This window comes from Suricata suricatta, chromosome 6 (assembly GCF_006229205.1).
Source record: "Suricata suricatta isolate VVHF042 chromosome 6, meerkat_22Aug2017_6uvM2_HiC, whole genome shotgun sequence".
Taxonomy (NCBI): domain Eukaryota; kingdom Metazoa; phylum Chordata; class Mammalia; order Carnivora; family Herpestidae; genus Suricata; species Suricata suricatta.
The window spans coordinates 59,481,456-59,501,751 of NC_043705.1; the positions used below are offsets into that span (position 1 = coordinate 59,481,456).

At 35.4% G+C, this 20,296-nt stretch overlaps 1 protein-coding gene across 6 annotated transcripts in view; it reads left to right on the forward strand.

The window, feature by feature from the left end:
- The window catches only part of XRCC4 (X-ray repair cross complementing 4), a 340,456-nt gene that overhangs the window by 221,920 nt on the left and 98,240 nt on the right, over nucleotides 1-20,296 (forward strand). For 4 of the 6 annotated variants that reach the window (XR_003909977.1, XR_003909976.1, XR_003909975.1 and 1 more), the window contains exon 8: nucleotides 15,971-16,095. Coding sequence is in view for 3 of the 6 variants with exons in the window: in XM_029942551.1 (XP_029798411.1) it covers nucleotides 15,971-16,082 (112 nt within the window). In the remaining 3 variants the exon portion in view is untranslated. Of the gene's footprint in view, nucleotides 1-15,970; nucleotides 16,622-20,296 lie in introns of those variants that run through there. The other 2 variants (XM_029942548.1, XM_029942549.1) reach the window with 1 other exon arrangement.

A 20,296-nucleotide genomic window follows, 5' to 3' on the forward strand; every position in this document is an offset into this window, starting at 1 on the left:
AAGGCATCTTTATTCTTCTTAAATTATTCTCTTCCATGGTATGTGTGGCAAAGTGACATCAGAGTATAGTCATTTATACCAGGATTAAAATATTAGTATCATGGTGAATAAGATACTTTTCAATGAATGTGTTATCCTTATCTTTCAATCATTTTACTTATCCTCTGCACACTACGGTCAGAAGCATTGTTAGCTCTGACTCTTCCTGAATCCGGTGAAGAACCCCTCTTTCCCTTATTTCCAGGTTAATAATAACCATTTAGTTAATGTATAGGAGAGAGTTTGGCCCATACTTCAGCAGACACAAAACACTCCTGTAATAGATCATTGACCTAATCTAATTTACCCCAAGAAAAGTGAACAAAAATAGTAGTATATAATGTGTATGAGGTCTACCTCTGATGTGTAATAGCAAAACTTTTTATCATTGGAAAGCAAAGGGTGGGTAGTCTTCAGGGAAAAACCTAAAGAACATCTGATCTTTTTTCTGTTTCATAATACACAAATATTTTAATGAGTTCTCTCTTCACTTCCCCGGGTTTTAATCACTTTATTTCCCAGTTACTGTGGTTGTTGCTCCCATTAACTCTTTTATCTCTATGTGGTACTTTAATCTTCCTATGGCAAAAATCACACTATTTCAATACAGAATTTTCATTAAAAAAGTTTAATTTTCAGATAGTTAAAAAACACACATGCTAGCTACTCTCTTGGTCGTAAGCTGTACTTCTCCCTTGAGCATTCCTAAGAGAACTGTCAAGAACTATAGTATCATAACAAACCATTTTCAATTAGAATTAAATGGGACTGTTACCTTAAGAACATTATCTAGAAGGAGTATATTTAAGGATGTTCACTGAAATGTAATTTACAATAGATATTTAAATTGTTTATAATTTTTGACTATGAATGGAGAGCCAGTTATACTTTGAAGGTACCTCAACATAATAGAAGCCATGTATACTATGAGGCCATTAAAAATGATTTTGTAGAGTCGTAATTATTTTTCAAGTTGATCTCTTTGGTTTGAGAGAGAAACAGAGAGCACAAGTGCAAGTGGAGGAGGGGCAGAGAGGGAGAGGGAGAGAATCCCAAGCAGGCTCTACCCTGTCAGCAAACCCTGAGATCATGACCAGAGCCAGCATCCAGAGGCAGATGCTTAATCTGCTGAGCCACCCAGGTGAACCACAGAGCTGTAATTATTGACATGGAAAAGTAATACCCTAAAAGTTATCAAGAGAAATATGATACAAAGTATTTTATAGTATAATTATCTTTAAAAGACTATATATATGTATATCATATATATAATTCAAAAAAGATATATACAAAAATATCAACAGGTGAATGGAGAGGATAAATTTTACTTTTATTCTAGTTTCTGAAGTTTTTAAAGTGTGTATAATATGCATATACTACTTTATATACCAAAAAAGTTTTTTTTGTTGCTTCTTGCATCCAATGGGATTGATTATAGGAATTAGAATTTCTGAATTTGCAACTCAAGTCATCTTAAAAAGTTATTTGGGAAATTCATAATTTCTTTCTACCAAATGTTTAATTAGTAACTATTTCACTGTAAGAAATATTTATTTGATTATGATTCAATACCCAAAATAAGGAGAGGAGATAATATAGAAAATGTTGATTCATAACTCTGGATGAAACCTAAAAGTTGTACTAATATCTTCTATACTGAAAATACAATACTGATATTTTGGACCTAGAAGGGACATTCAGACGTGGAAATAGCCTTTTAACCCCATGCCACCTAACTGTTGGATATTCGGATTGGGTTTGTGTAGGTATCTAATAGCACTTATTATTTTAATAAAATTCCTGTGAATATAAATAAATGTTTCCCTTAAGTATTCAGTCTTCTGATACAGCATTCAATTCCATTTCTTTATGAGAAAAGTTGCTTAAGGAAAGAAAACAGTTATGGCTGCTAGAAATAAGAATTGCCTTTAATCATTAACAGCCAACTATCTCTTGAAGAGATATGGGAAATTACCATGTAGTAATCAGCATTTTATGTGTAACATGTTTATGTGTATAACTGCTAATACAAATAAGCTTTCTGTAAGGAGATGTGTTCTTGACACCCAAATTTGAAACAAATTATTTTTTAATCTTATAAATCGTTACTTTTGTATATTTCATCACAGTATATTATACATAATTCTTTAAATATTTTTTGCTTACTAGACATTTTCAGAGTTTGGAGTTATGTTTTATTATTTATCTCAGAATAGCACAGTGCCTTACATTGAGAAAATACTGATTGAATTAAGAAATGTAAAAAAAAAAAAAAAGGGGGGTTTTCTAGTTGTGTTGACTGTTCTCATGATTACCTCTTTCTGAATAGTTTGTTCATATCATAGGCTGAGTGGTCTTAGTGGAATGATCTCAGAAAATCTGTTATTTATAACATTTTTAAAAGTAAACTTTTTAAAGAAAACAACTGTCCCCTTAGTTGCAGATGTCCCGTATGTAGTTAAACCATACATGGACAACTATGGTTCCTGCCTTCCAGAAACTTGTAATCTTACAAATAGGGTGTTTAATTGCTCTCCCTAGTCACTTCCAAATTTCTTAGTTACAGAAAACTGTCCAGTGATAAAAGAGGAAGTATGCAACACCTTTTTTCTTTTACAGTATGATTGATAAATGAGCCTATTTTTAGAGCAACAGTAAAAGAATGCATTCTAGACAGCATTTTAAATGAATTAATTAAAATTTTTCTGTTTATCCATCCATAGAAGCCCAATAACATTTTGAGGAGAATTTGGGGGCTATATATCTTTTAAGGGAAATTATGATCAGACTCTAGAATCTGGCTCAATGTTTTCCACGCATGTTTATAGCTTGTTCAATTTTCATGCTCATATTTTGGGGTTACATGTGAATTTATGGATGACAGCTTTCCTAATTCCAAACAAGTGTTAGAATTTCTTGGTTCAACATTTAAATTTCTGTTTCTGGTTTCTGGCATATGAGATCTGATTCTCCTTCATTGCTCATCTATGGTGAGATTGATGGTGATAACTCCCTGTTGCTAACAGGGGTCCCATTTCTTCTCAGAAAGAAGGATGTATAGAGCTGAAGACTTTATTTTACTTTTGAATTTTACTTCAATTTTTAGGGAAGTATGATTGCTTATTTCTTCTAGTCATTTCTCAGTAGCAAGATAGAAAAGGTTTAGATTGACTTAAATTCTAAAAGCTTAAGTAATAATAATAGCAACAACAAGAACTTAATGAAAGTTAATAGAAATTTCGACAAACTAGAGCCTTCCAGTAGCTGTTATATAGTATATATATATGACATGTATATAGTGTTATATGAGTATGTGATTACTTAGAAGTTGGCCAGCATTTGCTGGTGAGGCTTTTAGCCATTTAGATTGAAACATCATTAATTTAACCACAACTTTCTCTTCCCAAACATTCCAGTAAAGTGGAGTAGAACTACAGTAATGGCATAATGAACTTATAAGCAGATAGATTTATAAGCAGCCAAAACTACTTGGAAAAAATAAATAATTTAAGTTCCTTCATAATGGAAAATAAACTAGCTACTAGCCAGCAGTAGTTGTCAGAAATTAAAATTCCCTTGTTGCACCTATAAATAAAGTTTGTATTGACTTTATGTGGTGGGATTTCTAAGACGTCTATATCATTACCATTCTCCTCTAGAATGGTTTTTATTCTTTGTAAAGCCTTTGTCATACTCAAAGAGGAAAAAAGGCAGATGCCCTCAACTAGGCACTGTTTAGTCAGTTTCAGTACACATGGTTCTTTATTCTAGGAACTTGCGCCAAATTCTGAATGAAACAATTATTCTAAATCATAGTTCCTGTTCCTCAGTTGGTTACAATCTAAATGACAAAGATGTATAGAATTAAAGTCTGTGGTTGATACTCCTTTCCTTCAAAGGTAGTTTCTGTGGCTTCTCCCCTTCAATCTAGGAGGGCTTTTAACTCATTTGTAATAGCAGAATGCAGGAAAAGTGATGCTATGTGATTTCCAGAGACTGGGTCAGGAGAGGCAACCTTGTGCTTAGAGACCCTAAGCTTTTTTTGCCTTTTTTTCCTTTTTAAGGTTTTTTGTTTTGTTTTGTTTTGTTTTGTTTTTTTGAGAGAGAGAGAGAGAGAGAGAGAGAGAGAGAGAAGAAAGAAGACAGCGTGAGTGGAGGAGGGGCAGAGAGAGCAAGGAGAGAGAATCCTAAGAAGGCTCCACACTGACCAGGGCTTGAGCTCATGAAACTTGTGAGATGACCACCTAAGCTGAAACCAGGAGTCAGAAGCTTAACCACTTTGGGGCCCAAAGCTTTTTTAAATGAAGTCTAAGTACTCTGGGCTGCCATGCTGTGAGGAAGCCAAGACACTGAAGACTCTCCAGTAGCCAGTCCTAATCTTTGAGGACCCCTAGTTCCTATACCAAATCTGACTGAGTGAGCTTTCATTCCAGATCCCAGCCAATATGGCAGCCCAGTTCTCCAGTATTCCCAGCTAGTACCCTGATGCTCTGGCACAAAACAAGCCATCCTGCACTGTGCCCTGATTCATGCAAGGTATGAGCAGAATACAGTGGTCATCGTTTGGGGCTGCTAAGTATAGGGTGATTTGTTACAGAGAAATGACTGATTTGATTTAGGATACACTTATGTGAGAATAGGAGATAATTAATTTCCCTTTGTAGAAAAATATGGAAGCCTTCCCAAGAGCAGTGACATATGAATTTGGCCTTTAATGATGAGTAAAAGTCTGCAAAGTAAAGAAGGTAGGAGGAGAAAGGGACCTTAAGCTGAGGGAAATATGTGGAAAAGTATGGTGGCGATAGAATGATGTGTTTGGTGGGTGACAAGAAGTTTAGTGCAGACGAGCTTTGGATAGTTAGTCGGAAAGGAAGCCATGTGTCTAGAAATTATGCAGAGATTTCCTTTTTCTTTTTCCTTGCTATGCCAATGGAGTTTCAACTACAGTATTAAAGGAGTGGAAGATAATAATCAGACTTGTGTCATAGATAACTAATTAGCAACAGTTGGAAGGTGGGCTGAAGGAGAAAGAAATGAAAAGGCAAGGGGAAAAATAGTTAGTTCCGATGGCAGGCAATCAAGGCTGAGATAGATAGCTTTCTTATAGTAGCAGAATAAGAGCAGGTAAGTGACAGTGGATGTGTGAATTGTTAATTGATTATTTACTAAGTTTTTCTGTTTAAGGCTTAATAATTAAATGTTATAGCTAGTCCTCCTTTTTGGAAAATCAGACCAAATGCCTTTAGAAAACATTTGATTGAATGTTCTGAATGCTTTGTGAAAACTTCCTCCACTATGAATATTGAATAATTATGATTAAATAATGCTATTTTTACATTTTCTAAAGACATTGATTACACTGGGACATTTTTAAAAAACAGACCAAACTGCATCAGTTAATGCACTAATGGAACCATGTGTCATTCTTACTCTGCTTCCCTAAAATAAACATTAGTTAAGTACAAAAATTTCAGAAAAAATGGTAATTTATGTAATCAAAAGGTACTGCAGTGAGAAAATGTATATAATTCATTTTGTAAATTTAGTTATATAAACATAAAACAATTGTAGTCAACATCTTTGTGTATGGATTTGATTGACTTTTAAATAACATTTGCATTTACTTCATGTATTTTTAGTGTGATAAATAAAAGTTTAGCAATGACATTTGAACTTATACTGGAATCATAACCTCATACATGTAATACATTTTTCTAGGGTCAAAGGGGCAGATAGGTCTTTCTTCAGTCACTCTGAGCACATAGACTACATCCTACATGTCATATACTGCCTTATCTACACAGGGAATTGCTGCCAATTCTGGGATAAAGTGAGTTTTTTTAAAATACTCTGTTTCCCTATACAACTTGGTTTTACTTTACAGTTTGGTTATTTTTTTTAACATCTGAAAAGCTTAATCTTCTCAAAATCAAAATCCACAGATTTTTGTAGATTTTTTCCAGTACTCTGTTTCCTTTCTGACATGTTTCTGTGAAACAGACATCTCCCTGAATTTGAGCAATGACTCTCTACATTTCACCCATAATACCAAGTTGAATTAGTATGCTTGGTGAAAAAGTGGTTTTTTGATTTGTTTACTTTATTCATCAGTTATATGGTAGTCTACTTCTTTTATATAAAAGCTACTATGATGTTAGTGATGTTACAAAAAGAATCTGACTTCTTTAAAAAGTTTGGCCACATAATCATTCTTAGTCACCTATTCCATGAAAAGTCTAGGAAAATATTCAGGACGAATTTGGAGCAGACTGATTGATAATCACTAAATCCAAAAGGAAGGAGATGGGTAAGCTATAGGCAGGATGGCACTGATGACATTTGCTGCTTTGTGAGCAAAGGAATTAATTAGACCAGATAATTTTAAGAACACAAAGAATAAAGTCCACTAGCAAGGACTAATATAATGGAGAAATCTATTAGTTAAAGTAGGAATTGAGTTATTTTACTATAAAACAAAGAACAGTGGAGCTTTTTTTTTTTTTTAATGTGAAGCAAGTAGAGGAAAGACAGGAGAAGGAAAAACCTAATAAAGCAGAGCATATTTATTTATCAGGGTATCAGGGAAATACATTCTTATTTATTTTTTTGTAGGCAAAAAAAAAAATAAATAAATAAATCACCAAGCATTTCCCAGAAGAGAAAAAGTGTGTTTTAAGTGTTAGAAAGGAGGCAGTTATGCTCATTAAGGGTCAAAACTAGATTTCTGGATATGATACAATGAGTCCATGCAGCAGTATGCAATTGGTTAAAAAAAAAAACAAGTCCCATTGTTTATTGGTCCAGATGTTTGAGCAACTGGTTAGGTTCAGTTTGGGGCTGGTGTGCTGAGGTCACTCAAAATTCGTGGTCAGGACAAACTACAGTAATGTGCAGGCTCCGTGCAAACTAAAAATGCAGAGCCCTTTTGTTCAAAATTATTAACAATTTCAAGATAGTAATAGCAGAATATTAAGCCAGGAATGAGGACCATTTAAACCAGTGGCCTTGTGTGACTGACAGCACATGTTACATTCCATGAGGATGGCATTTCTGTGGTTCTTTTACAGCCTTCCTCTTTGGAAACTGTCATAATAAAGCACAGCACTGCAGACAACCCTTTAAACACAGCCCAGACAGGCTGCTGTAAGTGTAACTTCAGGGGAGCTCAGCAGCTCTGTGCTGCGTCTGTCCTGGATTGTTTGCATGCTCACCTTTGTATCCTAAGCATCTAGCACAGTCTCATGAGTCTCTGATCCATGGTAAGTACTCAATAAATAGTGGATGGGTAGGTGATGGATGATAGAAGTTGCCAGCCCTTCTCAGGGAATCTGGTTCCACTTACGCCTGGATGAGAGGACCCAATGTGGGTTCTTTGGAGTTTTAGTTCATATTACACAGACCTTGCAGATGCCTCCTCCAGCGAGGTTAAGGGTTTCCATTAGCTCTGGGCTTTGCATGTCTTCTTACACAACCCGTTTCTCTATTCAGTTTTCCTGAAGTATAGTTAAGCTAATGGATCAGAATAACAATTGAGCCCTTGCCAGGTTAAGGCGGGAATAGACAGAAAAATGGCCACCCAGTCTCAAAGATGTCAGTGTCTTAATCCATAGAACCTGAGCCTATGTTAGATCACACGGCAAAGGGGTTGTGGATGAATTAAAGTTGCTAATTAGCTACCCATAAAAGTAGCTAAATATCCTGGATTATCCGGGTAGGCCCAGTGTATCACAAGGCTCTTAAATGGGTGTGACAGAGAGGAGAGGCAGAGAAAGACATGTTATGAAGGAAGCAAGGTCTAAGTGATGTGCTGTGAGACGGGGCCCTTCTCTCATTGCTGGGTTTGAAGCTGGAGGAAGAGGGTAGCTCTGGAATGTGGAAAAGGTAAGGAAATAAATTCTCCACTAGGGCCTCCAAAGAAGAACACAGCTCTGCCAACACCATGATTTTAGTCCGATGAAATCTGGGTCAGACAGCAGATCTCCAAAACCGTAAAAGAATGAATTTGTGTTGTTTTAAGCCATTATGTTATGGTAATTTGTTACTGCAGCAGCAGGAAACTCAAACAGCTGGTTCTGCACTAGGATGAAACTATCCATCCTGGTTCCTGGTTCATTAGAAATCCGTAACTTCCATGCATGGGTATTACTGTCTGCCCACTTTTTTTTTTTTTTTTTTTAACTTTTACATTTCTCTTGATAACCAAAAGTAGAGTTCTATCTCTTTTTTCTGTATTTTTGTTTTCCTTCATAGATCGCTAAGTTTTTGAGTTCAAGCTAGTAGATGTATTCTCAGGGAACACTGGTTTCTTGGGATATTAACAGTTGAGAGATAGTGAAAAGAAGAAGCTTTCACTTCCAAATTCACTTTAACCCAGGTTAAACAAGCTTCTTGTTTCTTAAAAAACTTTATAAAGATCTGTTCTATGTGTAATGTTTTTAAAAATTTTAACTGTGTAAGAGAATATCCAGCAAAAAGTATGCCTGTTCTTCAGCCCAAGTTCCTTGCAGTCATTACTTGTTTCTTGTGAATTCTTCTTAAACTGTTCTATAGACATATAAACACACTTACACTAATTATCTACACATAATCTTCTGTGCCTTTGTTTTTGTTTTACTTAGTGATTTAATTAACACATTTATTTATGAAAGAATTTCCATAGTTTTAATGTGTAATATGCACATGAAACACTTAGAGCACTTCATGGAGAAAAATACATATTTTCCAAACATTTTGGACTACAAATTTCACTCTTTAAGAGTGTCTCAAAGAACTACTTTTTGAGACACTCTGCTTAACACCAAGCTGCATCCCCCTGGACTAGAAGTAAGAATTAGTAACCTCCATACAGCAGTGTGGCGTGACAGGTGTTGATTTCGGAGTGAGGAATTTGGGAGAGATTATGGATTTAGAGTGATAGGCTACCATCCTGGCTCTGTGGTTGACTTTTCTGCTTGCTCGGTTTCATGCTAACTGGCTGTGTGACTTGGGGCAGGTTGTTTAACTGTGTTGAGACTTTCTTTTAATACTGTCAACCTCATTTATTCAGTCATGTGTTCATCAGTTAATACCTGCAATTATTAGAACATACATGAGCTAGGTCCCGTAAAGCAGCCTCTCCACCTGAGAAGCTGTCTTGTCTAGTGAGGCTTCATTTGTAGCACACAAATTAGCAGTGAACAGTGGCCTGCCTTAAAATTAAGATTGTGGAGAATCATTTTCTGCCAATATTTCTACTTTCCAGTTTTCTACTTTTTTAGGCCTAGATCAACAGTAATAAATGTCACTTATACCATTTCAAAACTTGCAAAGAATGCAGGAAGAAATGAGGTTTAATATAGTGTTCTTCAGGTGTTGTTTTTTTAAAGCATGTATTGACTCTGATATTAATCACCTGATGAGTACCAGATATTTTTTATCTGAATAAAGTACAATAAGAGTAACAAAATATTCTAATTGATTATGAAATTCCTACATAAGTTTTGGCATCCTTGTGGATTATGGACATATATGCCTTAATGATTGTGACTTTAAACATTGAATTATATAGAACCACAAAGTCTTTCTTTCAGTTCCATAATGTATATATTTTACAGAGGAAAATCATTTCTCCCAGTGTCTATAAAGCATGTAAGTGCATTTTAAAGAATATTTATTTATTTTGAGAGCAAGAGCGTGCACACATGGTTGTATGTGAGCAGGAGAGGGGCAGAAAGAAAGGGCAAGAGCAAATCCCAAGCAGTCTCCCCACTATCAGTGCAAGCCTGTCAGGGGTCTCAGTCTCACAGATTGTGAGATCGTGATCTTAGCAGAAACCAAGAGACCAAGAGTCCAATGCTTACTCAGCTGAGTCACCCGAGCGCCTCTGGTACATTTTATCCTTCAGGGTCGTGTCTCTTCATAATTCTCTTTTCTTTGTTTAAATCACAATTATTTATTTCAAAAGCATATTTCTGTTTTCTTCTTGCTCTTAATAATGTTGAACAGGAAATTCATATTCTTTAAAAAAGATATCTTTAGAAATTTAACTGAAAAAAACTAACACAATTTCTTTAATTGCCGTTTTGGTTGCCAGAAAGTTTCAACTTCTCTTCTTTCATTTTCTCAAGCCAACAGAATGTTGTCTAGGCCCTCTGAATTCCAGACAGCATTCAACACTTGTTTTACTGAGTTCTGATGACTTCAGTCTGTTAATTTATTTAGGATATGCTTTTGGTTTTTATAAGGTCAACTAGAAATTTGAAGCTACTTTTCTCACTTATTCTAAGATCAAATATATATTTTTAATACTAAATTTAATTTGAAAACCACTGTGGCAACTTAAGTGATGTTGAATCTTTGAGCATACATCTAAAACTTTTCCATTTAAAAATGTTTCTATAATTGAGTTTATTTCATATTGGAAACTCTGTTAAGGTCAGTATGATACCTACCTAGTAATTTTATAGTATCAAATGCATAATACTTTGATTTGGTGGTTTTTTTGTGTGGTAATTTTAATGAAAGTTTGATTTGTCACATCCTATAAAACAAATCATTTGATATTTAGTTTTATTATTAACAAATGATATATGTCCTTGCCAGTGCTCAGGTCTGACTCTCTCCCGGTACATTGCCTCTACCCAGCTTTCCTCTTCACCCCTTGCCCAACATCTGACTTTTACCCCAGTCTGGGGCTAAGTCAGAGATGAGGTGGTGGGTGGATGCCAGGAAAGTTGGTCGTATACACATATATATACATGTACACACATACACATACATATATATGTATATACATATACATTCATATATATGTGTATACTCCCCAACATATACATATATATATAATGTGAGAGAAATACATATATATAATATGGGAGAAACAGCTACTTTAGAATGACCTGCTTTGGTGGCCAGGAAAGAACCATTTTGCTAGATTTTTGCTGTGACTGTTGTGGGCCAAGAGTTTCTGATTTCCTTCTTTCCGAAAGAAAACATTGTCTGTTGTTTTCTGTAATAAATCTCAAGCATAGCAGTATCCTTCTAAGCTATTTTTCTCAATTCCAGATATTTGATTGTGGGTAAAAACATGGGTTTATAAATTCAGCAAAGTTGTATAGAAAGCCAGCTTTTGGGTAGCATGTGAAAACAGCATAAGCTGTGGGCTCACAAAATAAATTTGGCCCTTGGCCATTGTAACAACACTTATCCCTGGTTCTCCCCATATCTCTCACATCCTTCCTTTCAATCTCCTTTAATCATTTCTGTCTGCCCCTTAATTTTATTTTTATGTTGTTTTGTTTTTTATTTATTTATTTTTGAGAGACAGAGACAGTGCGAGCAGGGGAGGGTCAGAGAGAGAGGGAAACACAGAATCTGAAGCAGGCTCCAGGCTCTGGGCTAGCTGTCAGCACAGAGCCTGACGCGGGGTTCAAACCCATGAACCGGGAGATCATGACTTGAGCTGAAGTCGGACGCTCAACCGACTGAGCCGCCCAGGCGCCCCAGCCCCTGTAATTTTAATCTTCTCCGGGTTTCTGTGCTGAACTGTTTTCTCTGGGAGACTCTGTCTGGGTGATCTCTTCAGTTCATTTCCCTTTAGCACCAGTGCTACAGCAGTGGCTGCTGTCTTTCTACACACAGTCCTATATTCTCACCTGAGCTCTCCATCTATGTAATGGTTTACCTGTTTACTTTCTATTCCCATTCAGATATACTGCAGACACTTACAGTTCACCTATTTAAGTTTAAAACCAAACTCTTCACACCCAGTATGAAACTTATTCTCCTCTGTATCACCATCTTCATGGAAGCCAGACTTACAAAACCCAGAAATCTGAGAGCATTGTCGTGGAAGAGCAAATAAGATCCAGAACTACTATGAACTTACACAGATACACTGACCCCTCCCCCCCCACACTGGTATTCAAGGAGGAATATTGCGTAGTTTTTACATAGTAGCTGTATTATAGTCCATCATGGGAATATCCTAGGACTTATTTGCCCATTTTCCTGTGGAGAGACCTTTGGGTAGTTTTCAGTTTTTCGTTGTTACAAACAATGCACTAATGAACATTTGTGCCCATATTTTCTGACATAAGTATGCAAGTGTTTCTTTAGAGTATGTAAAATGGGAGTAGAATTCCTGGGTTTAGATATGTATATCTCCGTATACCTGGGCAGTCTTTGCCAAATTGTCATTCAAAATGGCTTCAAAATAAAACATTAAAAAAAATTAAAAAATAAATAAATAAAAAGGGGCGCCTGGGTGGCTCAGTCGGTTAAGCCTCCGACTTCGGCTCAGGTCAGATCTCACGTTCGTGGGTTCGAGCCCCGCGTCAGGCTCTGTGCTGACAGCGAGCTCAGAGCCTGGAGCTGCTTCCGGTCCTGTGTCTCCTTCTCTCTCTGCCCCTCCCCCTCTCATGCTCTGTCTTTCTCTGTATCAAAAATAAATAAAACATTAAAAAAAAATTAAAAGACAAAATGGCTTCAGTGTTTATAGTCCAACCAGTAGTAATTTATCTTGTTATATTCCATGTCCTCCATGATCTTTGCTATTAGACATTTTCATTTTTACATTTGTAAAATATTTCATTTTAGTTTTCATTTCCTTGAAGTTGAGCTTATTATTATCATATGCTTATTTGGCCCCACTGTTCCTCCTTTTGGAAGTTCCTCTGGTCATTGGCATACATTTTTAAATTATGTTGGATTTTTTAAATGTTTATAGGACTTTTAGATAATAATTCTCTGTTAGCAGATGTTGCAGTTTCTCCTTACAATTTGTAACTTACCTTTTCCTTCTCTTTAAGTGTCTACTGATAAACAGAAGTACTTCTTTTTGTACATTTTTTAAATGTTGTATTTATTTTTGAGTGAGAGAGAGATTGAGAAACAGAGAGAGTGGGAAACATAGAATCCAAAACAGGCTGCAGGCTCTGACCTCTCAGCCCAGAGCCCAATGTGGGGCTTGAACACATGAACCACAAAATCATGACCTAAGCCTAAGTCAGTTTCTTAACTGACTGAGCCACCCAGGCGCCCCTACCAGTATTTACTTCTGATGCTTCCAATGTAACTGAACTTATCATGCTTTATGGTTTCATTTTCTACTTTAAAAAACAGAAACAAAAACAAACTAACTTCTCTCTCCTAAGATCCTGAAGACATTGTTCTGAATTTTTATAATTGTATTGTGTGGGTAGAGATACAGTTAAGCCACATAAAAATTGACTTTTGATTTTTGATTTCAGAACAATTGTTAGTGTCATGGTCAAATGGGTATGATTTTTCAAGTGTCACAGTGCCATCAATCAATTGCACATTTTCTGGATCTCTCACTTTGCTCAGATTGGCACCTTCACATGTTTCAGAAATATTTTTCTCAGAATATACTACAAAACGCAAGTAATTCAATAATACTAAGTTTCTCATTTGAATAAAAAAAGGTTGATACGCCATCCAGGGTAATATCAATATGAAACATGCTGAGAAAATGTCCTTATAAAATGAGCCAGTAGCTGGAAATAACATTTTAAAAGATGTTCGTCATTCAGCTCCCAGAAAGTTAAAAGAGAAGCCAATCTTCATTCTAAAATTTAGAGAAACTTTCCCAAGATGAAATACATCTTTTGACAAATCTAATTTTTGATCTACCTTATTCACTCTTAATTAGATGGTGGTAGTACAGTTTTGATTCAGGTGGTAGTTCCTGTGTGTGTTATGTGTATGTGTGTGTGTTGTCATAAAGTGTGTTATCAGGCTAATAAAACAGAAATCTCCTCAATTACATTACTGAGAACATAAGTCATCTTTTAGTAAAGCTGCCTTCATCTAATTTCATTTATTCCCTTTATTTGAAAAAGTCCTTTTTCTTCAGTATTGAACTCTACAAAGGTGGTTTCTTATTGCGGTTAACAATTCTTCTTTAATTCACAAGTCTTACAATGAACATTTATTACTTATTAAAATGATCAAACTTTTCTTTTGGTTATGGGAAGAGTTCTGAATTTACCCTGTTGACTTACCACAGATATGAAAGTTGTAGAACAGTGATCTCAATTCATTCAGCAACTTTTATTGAACATCTATTATGCATTAGCCACTAAGGATAAAAGAGTCAAAATCTCATTCTTTAGCTTCTCGTGACTTTAGAAGGAGATGGGAATCATAAATGGACCACGAGGAATCTCTTTTTTTCAGATTTTCCATTTCATAGTAGTCTTTTTGTCTTATGCCAATTTTTAAAAGCTGAATTGATTGATCTTTGTGTTCTGTTTGTAAACTAAAAAATGTAGAGATTTTGCAAGGTCTCATTTTTTTCATTTGAAAGAAATGCAATTTTCTATCTTGCCAGGAGGAGAAAAAGCAACTCTAATACATTTAAGGCCAGTAATAATTACACTTTTATTCTGTACTGTAACATTTTCTCCTTCTATAGAGTATATTTTTAGCTATTTAATTATATGTTACAATAATTATGTCATATTTATAGTTAATTTTAACATTAAAGTTCCCAGAGGGAGGACTTGTCATCTTGATAATGCATTAATGCCTAGCACCTTGGCATTCCTGTGAGTGTAATGTTGTCTGAACTTGGCTTGCTCAGGATAAGACAGAACACATCCCAGGTTGAGTGGCAGCCAACCACGGTTGATTGAACGCGGTCAGGAGGCCAAGGAGGACCCTGAGACAGATTCAGTTTTAGTAATCCATCCCCAGAAAAGGGTTGGTGCCACATTTCCAAAATACTCATAATCTATACGTACTCAATCTTTGGGGATTTTTCATTGGTTATTCTTTTAAATTAAAGAAGCTATTAGCAGGAGCCTTTTTGTAGTTCGTGCAGCATTATTAGCTAATAATAATAGTTTCTAAATATTTTGTGTAAATTTACAAGCATTTTCATATACAACACCTCATTTCATCTTCAGACCTGTAAGGGCAGATGTTATCTCATTTTTACAGAGGAGAAAACAAGCTCCATTAGGTTAAATGACTTGTCTAAAGTGACCTAACTAATAAGAATTATACCTGAATCCAACTCTATGTTTCTTGACCTCATGTCCCATTCTCTTTCAGCTATACTGATCCCCAAGACTCCTCTTCTGCTTTTGAAGTTGGAAATGTGGAGGCATTACTGAATTTTACTCTGTTGACTCATCCTAGTCATTATTGCCCCAGAAGCCACTTTGATTGTCAATGTTAAGCATATTTTATTTAAGTTCATAAGAACCACTGACAGTGTTTATACAGGGGTCCTTCTGATTGAACTCTGTTACCTACTGGCTTACCTTTTTATAAATCCTTTTAACAGTCAGTGATCATCATCCCTTTTATCCTAGGTCGCAAGAGAATATTTACATAAATACAGAATTCAGTCCATTGATGTGTAGCTCCAGTACTGACAGTGAATAAAATCTACTTACTAAATAATGATATGTAGATTCAGTAGTGAATGTGAACCAATAACATTTCATCAACAGCTGCTAAAATGTGAAGTTATTATTATAGACCCACTTGCAGTCAAAAGACCACTAAAAGAAATGCATGTGATCTGAACTTTCTGATGTTAAGAGATTAAAATTCATGTTAGTAGGTAGATTTTAAAGGAGTCTAATGAACTGTAAATTATCATGGGATTACTAAAAAAATGGCTTGAGAAACCTTCATATCTTGGCATAAAAAGACAACACAGAGGATATTTTACTTCGTGACCTTAATTATGAGTATTGTTGTAGGCCCTTGATTTTTTGTTAGCTTATAATAGAGATGGATTAATTCTCAAGCAATTAAAGTAATTAAATTTTCTTCATCTCTTTTTTTTATGTTAATGTAGTATAGGGAACCAATTCTGAAATAGAATTTAGCTTTTTATTGCACTTATGTATCTCTTTTCTTTTACTCTAAATGGCATGTTTTCGACTAAAATTACCTTGATTTTCTTTTTTTCTAGGCTTGATCCTCCACAACCTGAGAGTTTGAAAAAGGAGCACAACTCAGCTGAAAACATGTCTTTAGAAACTCTAAGAAACAGTAGTTCAGAAGACCTCTTTGATGAGATTTAACTGTCTCAAAAAGGTACTTTGATGTTCACTAGACTATGTTTTCTATTCATTTTTTTAAACTAAGAAAGCAAGATTTCAACTCAGTAGAAGCTATTACTATACCTTACAATTTAATTACATATACACTGAATTGAAACCATTGTGCGAAATGGATTATGCATGTATATGAAGATATGATTTGATGACAGTGGTACATTATTCTAAACTATTCATTTCCATGTCTATAATTATACAAAATCTCAGACTTTGTGTTGTGGAGGACACATTTATCTTATTCAGTTCACACATATTGTATGTGGTAGTTGTCTAACATCCTGTCTAGGAAGACTTTGGAAATAGGACAAAGAAAATGTCTACTCTTTTGTTTTTTTTTTTTTTTTTGAATACTCATTCAGAACAATGATGTTTGAACATTTTAATTTGTGAAATGATGTATCAAATTTATTTTTAGTTTGTACACTAGCAGCCTCAAAACCTGATGATAAAATTTTTGATGCTTGAAGACTTTGTGGTTTTAATAAAACATGTTATGTAGCTTAGCTTTTTCCTTTATTATAGTAACAGACTTTACAAGGTGCTTAGTGATATAAATGTAACCCCTTTGTATCAAAAACATATTTTTTCATTGATTGTTGATAAAAGACTTCTTACACTTTAAGGACCCTCTTTGAAAATAAGGACCATGTCATATTCCCTTTTCAATCCTCAGTAATATCTAGCACAATTTAAAAAAAAGTTACTATTTCTACCTTCTACCCTTTCATTCTGTCTTCACTTCTCTCCAGTCGAACGTCCCTTTTCTCCATGATTCTCAAAGTTAACAGTGACCACCATGTTGCTAAATTTATTGGTTGTTCTATTTTCAGTCCTCATCTTCCTAAGTAAGCCTCACAGCTACACCTGACAGAGTCAGTCACTTCTCAGTAAACACTTTCTTTACTTGACTTTTCCATTAACATATGCTGTTTGTTTTCCTCTTCTTTTCGTTTTTTTTTCCAGACACAGAGGTCTCTTTGACCCACAGTTAAGTGTTTGTGTGCCTCAGGCTTAATCTTCAGCCCTCTTGTTTTCACTCCCATCATTGTCTACCTAGTTTTTCTGTGATTTGAAATACCACCTGCATGCTAATATCTCCAAAATTAGAATAGTTGTGTTTCCACACTCGTATATGTGTATATTCAGTTGACCCTCAAACATTGCTGAGGTTGGGGCACTGATGCCCTGTGTTGGCAAAAATCCATGTGTAATTTTTGACTCCCCAAAAACGTGACAACTAAGAGCCTACTATTTGCTGGAAGGCTTACTGAAAATATAAACAGTCAATTAATACATATTTTGCATTTATATGTATTATATATTGTATTCTAACAATAAAGTGACATAGAGAAAAGAAAATGTTACTAAGAAATCATAGGGAAGAGACAGTGCATTTATACTACTTTACTGTAAAAAATATGTGTATAAGTGGACCTGCAAGGTTCAAACCCCTATTGTTCAAGGTCAGCTGTATAATTTATTATTAATTTATTGCAAAAAGAGGTTCTTAAAAATCTGAGTACATCTATCAGCTCTGGATGATTATTTGGATGTCCATCTAAAGCAAAGATCCGATTATATCCCAGTCATCATTTTTACCCCAGTCTTCCCCACCCAACAAATTGCACTAACACTTACCTGGTTGCTTCAAGTTGAAAACCCAGAAACCCTGCTCAGTATCTCTGCTTCTCTCTTCTCTCACATCCTGTTATTTTTACCTTTGAAATACAGCTTGACTCTATCTGTTTCTCTCTCTGTCTACTACATCTGCCTCCTGACTCGTCTCCCTGCTAATCTCCTACTCCTCCTCTAAAATGTGTGTCTGCCACAAAATAGCCACTCTAATGTTTCTTTAGGTTATTAAACTGTTTGGAAAAGAAATTCAGGAAAAGGTTGAAATTCACTTTGTTAATTCGATACAGAGAAATAATGGCTTAGAAAGCTCAAGTACCTTTTGTGATTAATTATAGATAATACATATGGATGTATATAGACTTGACTACAGAGAGAGAATGAGAAAGAAATTACACATTATTGTTTATATCAGAGCAGGATTTTATTAAGTCAGCGGAACAACAAAATAAAAAGAAATTTTACTGTGTTTTTATTTCCATGGTGGCATCCATTTAAGAGGGGAAACTTTAAAGTAAATGTAAATATAAATATGTGAAATATAAAATTATAATTATTGGAGTGCCTGAGTGGCTCAGTCAGTTAAGCATCCAACTTTCTATTTCAGCTGGCCTCAGTCCCAGGGTTGTGGGATTGAGCCCCACATTGGGCTTCATGCTCAGTGTAGAGCTGGCTTAAGATTCTCCCTCTCTCCCTCTCGCCTTCTCTCCCTCTCTCCTCCTCTTCTCCTCTCCTTTTCTCTCTCCCTCTCCCCTACACCCCCTCTCCCCCACTCATGCTTTCTCTCTCTCTCTAAAATTCAATAAATACACACATACATACAATAAACATATAATTGTAAAGTCTAAAATTTTATTCAGTTATATATAAACTTCACTATAATATTGAATCTCAGATAATCTAAGATTTGCCTTAGACCTTTCCAAGGAGATTTTGCACATAAAATACTAGAATCTCAAAATAATGTTATCTCTTTTGAATAATGAAAATTAGTATACATCTGTGTGTGTACAGATAAATAAATATAAAGGTTTTTTTTTTTTAAGTGAAAGAAAAAACACAGAATTTTGGCTATTAACCCATTAGTGGTGAGAGAGGGATGATGTACAGAAAGTGTTTCCTAACTAACCATAACAACAGAATCTATAAAGCTCATGATATTTACAAAATTTTGATTATATGTTTCCAGGTCACTGTATCTTTTCAACCACTGTATTGTGTCAGATTGACTCAGCTGGTCAGGACAAAGCATAAGTAACCCATAGTTATGGTTCCCTCTTTTATGTCTAGCATGGAGACATTGAGGGGCAATTTTACATTTTGTGCTCCATATAGACAGATATCTATAGATTTGGTGTTAAGATGTACAGATTTGGTCATTCTTTTTTTTTTTCCTGTTTATTTGTTATTGAGACAGAAACAGAACATGAGTGGGGCAGGGGCAGAGAGAGAGGGAGACACAGAATCCAAAGCAGGCTCCAGGCTCTGAGCTTTCAGCACAGAGCCCGACGTGGGGCTCAAAACCACAAACCATGAGATCGTGATGTGAACCAAAGTCGGTCATTTAACCAACTGAGCCACCCGGGTGCTCCAAGATCTGGTCATTCTATGCCATGATTTTTCTTCACATTTTTCCATTGTCTTTACTCAAAAACAAATTGTTACCGAAAAACACTAAAGTTGAAGGCACAAGAATTAAGTTATAATCCAGCATAAATTTTGTTTTGGTTTTTACTGTTTTGACCTTTGTTGTAAAACAAGGTGCTTGCATTTGATGTTTGTTTCAGCTTAAAATTTATAATTCTTGGCCCTGGGCTCAGATGGTATGACTTAGGCCTCATTAGGGAAGTTCATGGAAGAAAAAGTCCCATCTCAGGAAGAGATGTCTTTATTATGTAGTTTTAAAAGGTCAGGAAACCACTTTAGACAAGTTTTTCTTAATGGTGTATAACTCAAATTTATAAAATACTGAACCCTGTGTTTTGGAGCCAGGCAGCTCTTTATTGGGTAAATTTGATTCAATAAATGTTTATAAAGGATCAGTTATGCACAAAAACCAGAACTGCGCCATGTGAAGAATTTATGGATAAATCCATCCATTTACCAAATATCTGTTAAGCATTTGTGTCAGTCTCTGTTTTGGGCACTAGATGCAGTAGTGAATAATACGTGTGCTCTGTTGCTGCGAAACTTATATTCTACTAAGTGAGTACTCTCAAAAAGTGAAGAGTATGGAAGGGGGTTGAGATTGGGACCAAAACCAGTATATGCTAAACTATAATATCAATGAGTGGTAGCATAAGTGTCATAAAGAAAATAATAAAAAGTTTATGGCTGAGGATCCACAGAAGATTTAAGAAAAAATCCAATTGGGAGGGTAAGAGAAATCGGTAGGGTTAAGGAAAGTATGATGAGGATGAAACTGTGTCCCAGCTCAGAAGAAACTGCAGAAGGTCCTGGGGGTAGAGGCTCTGAGTTACTGTTAAAGTTTATAATTGTGAATCATCAGAATAAAGGAGACAAGTTAGAAGGCTTCCCAGGAGGAA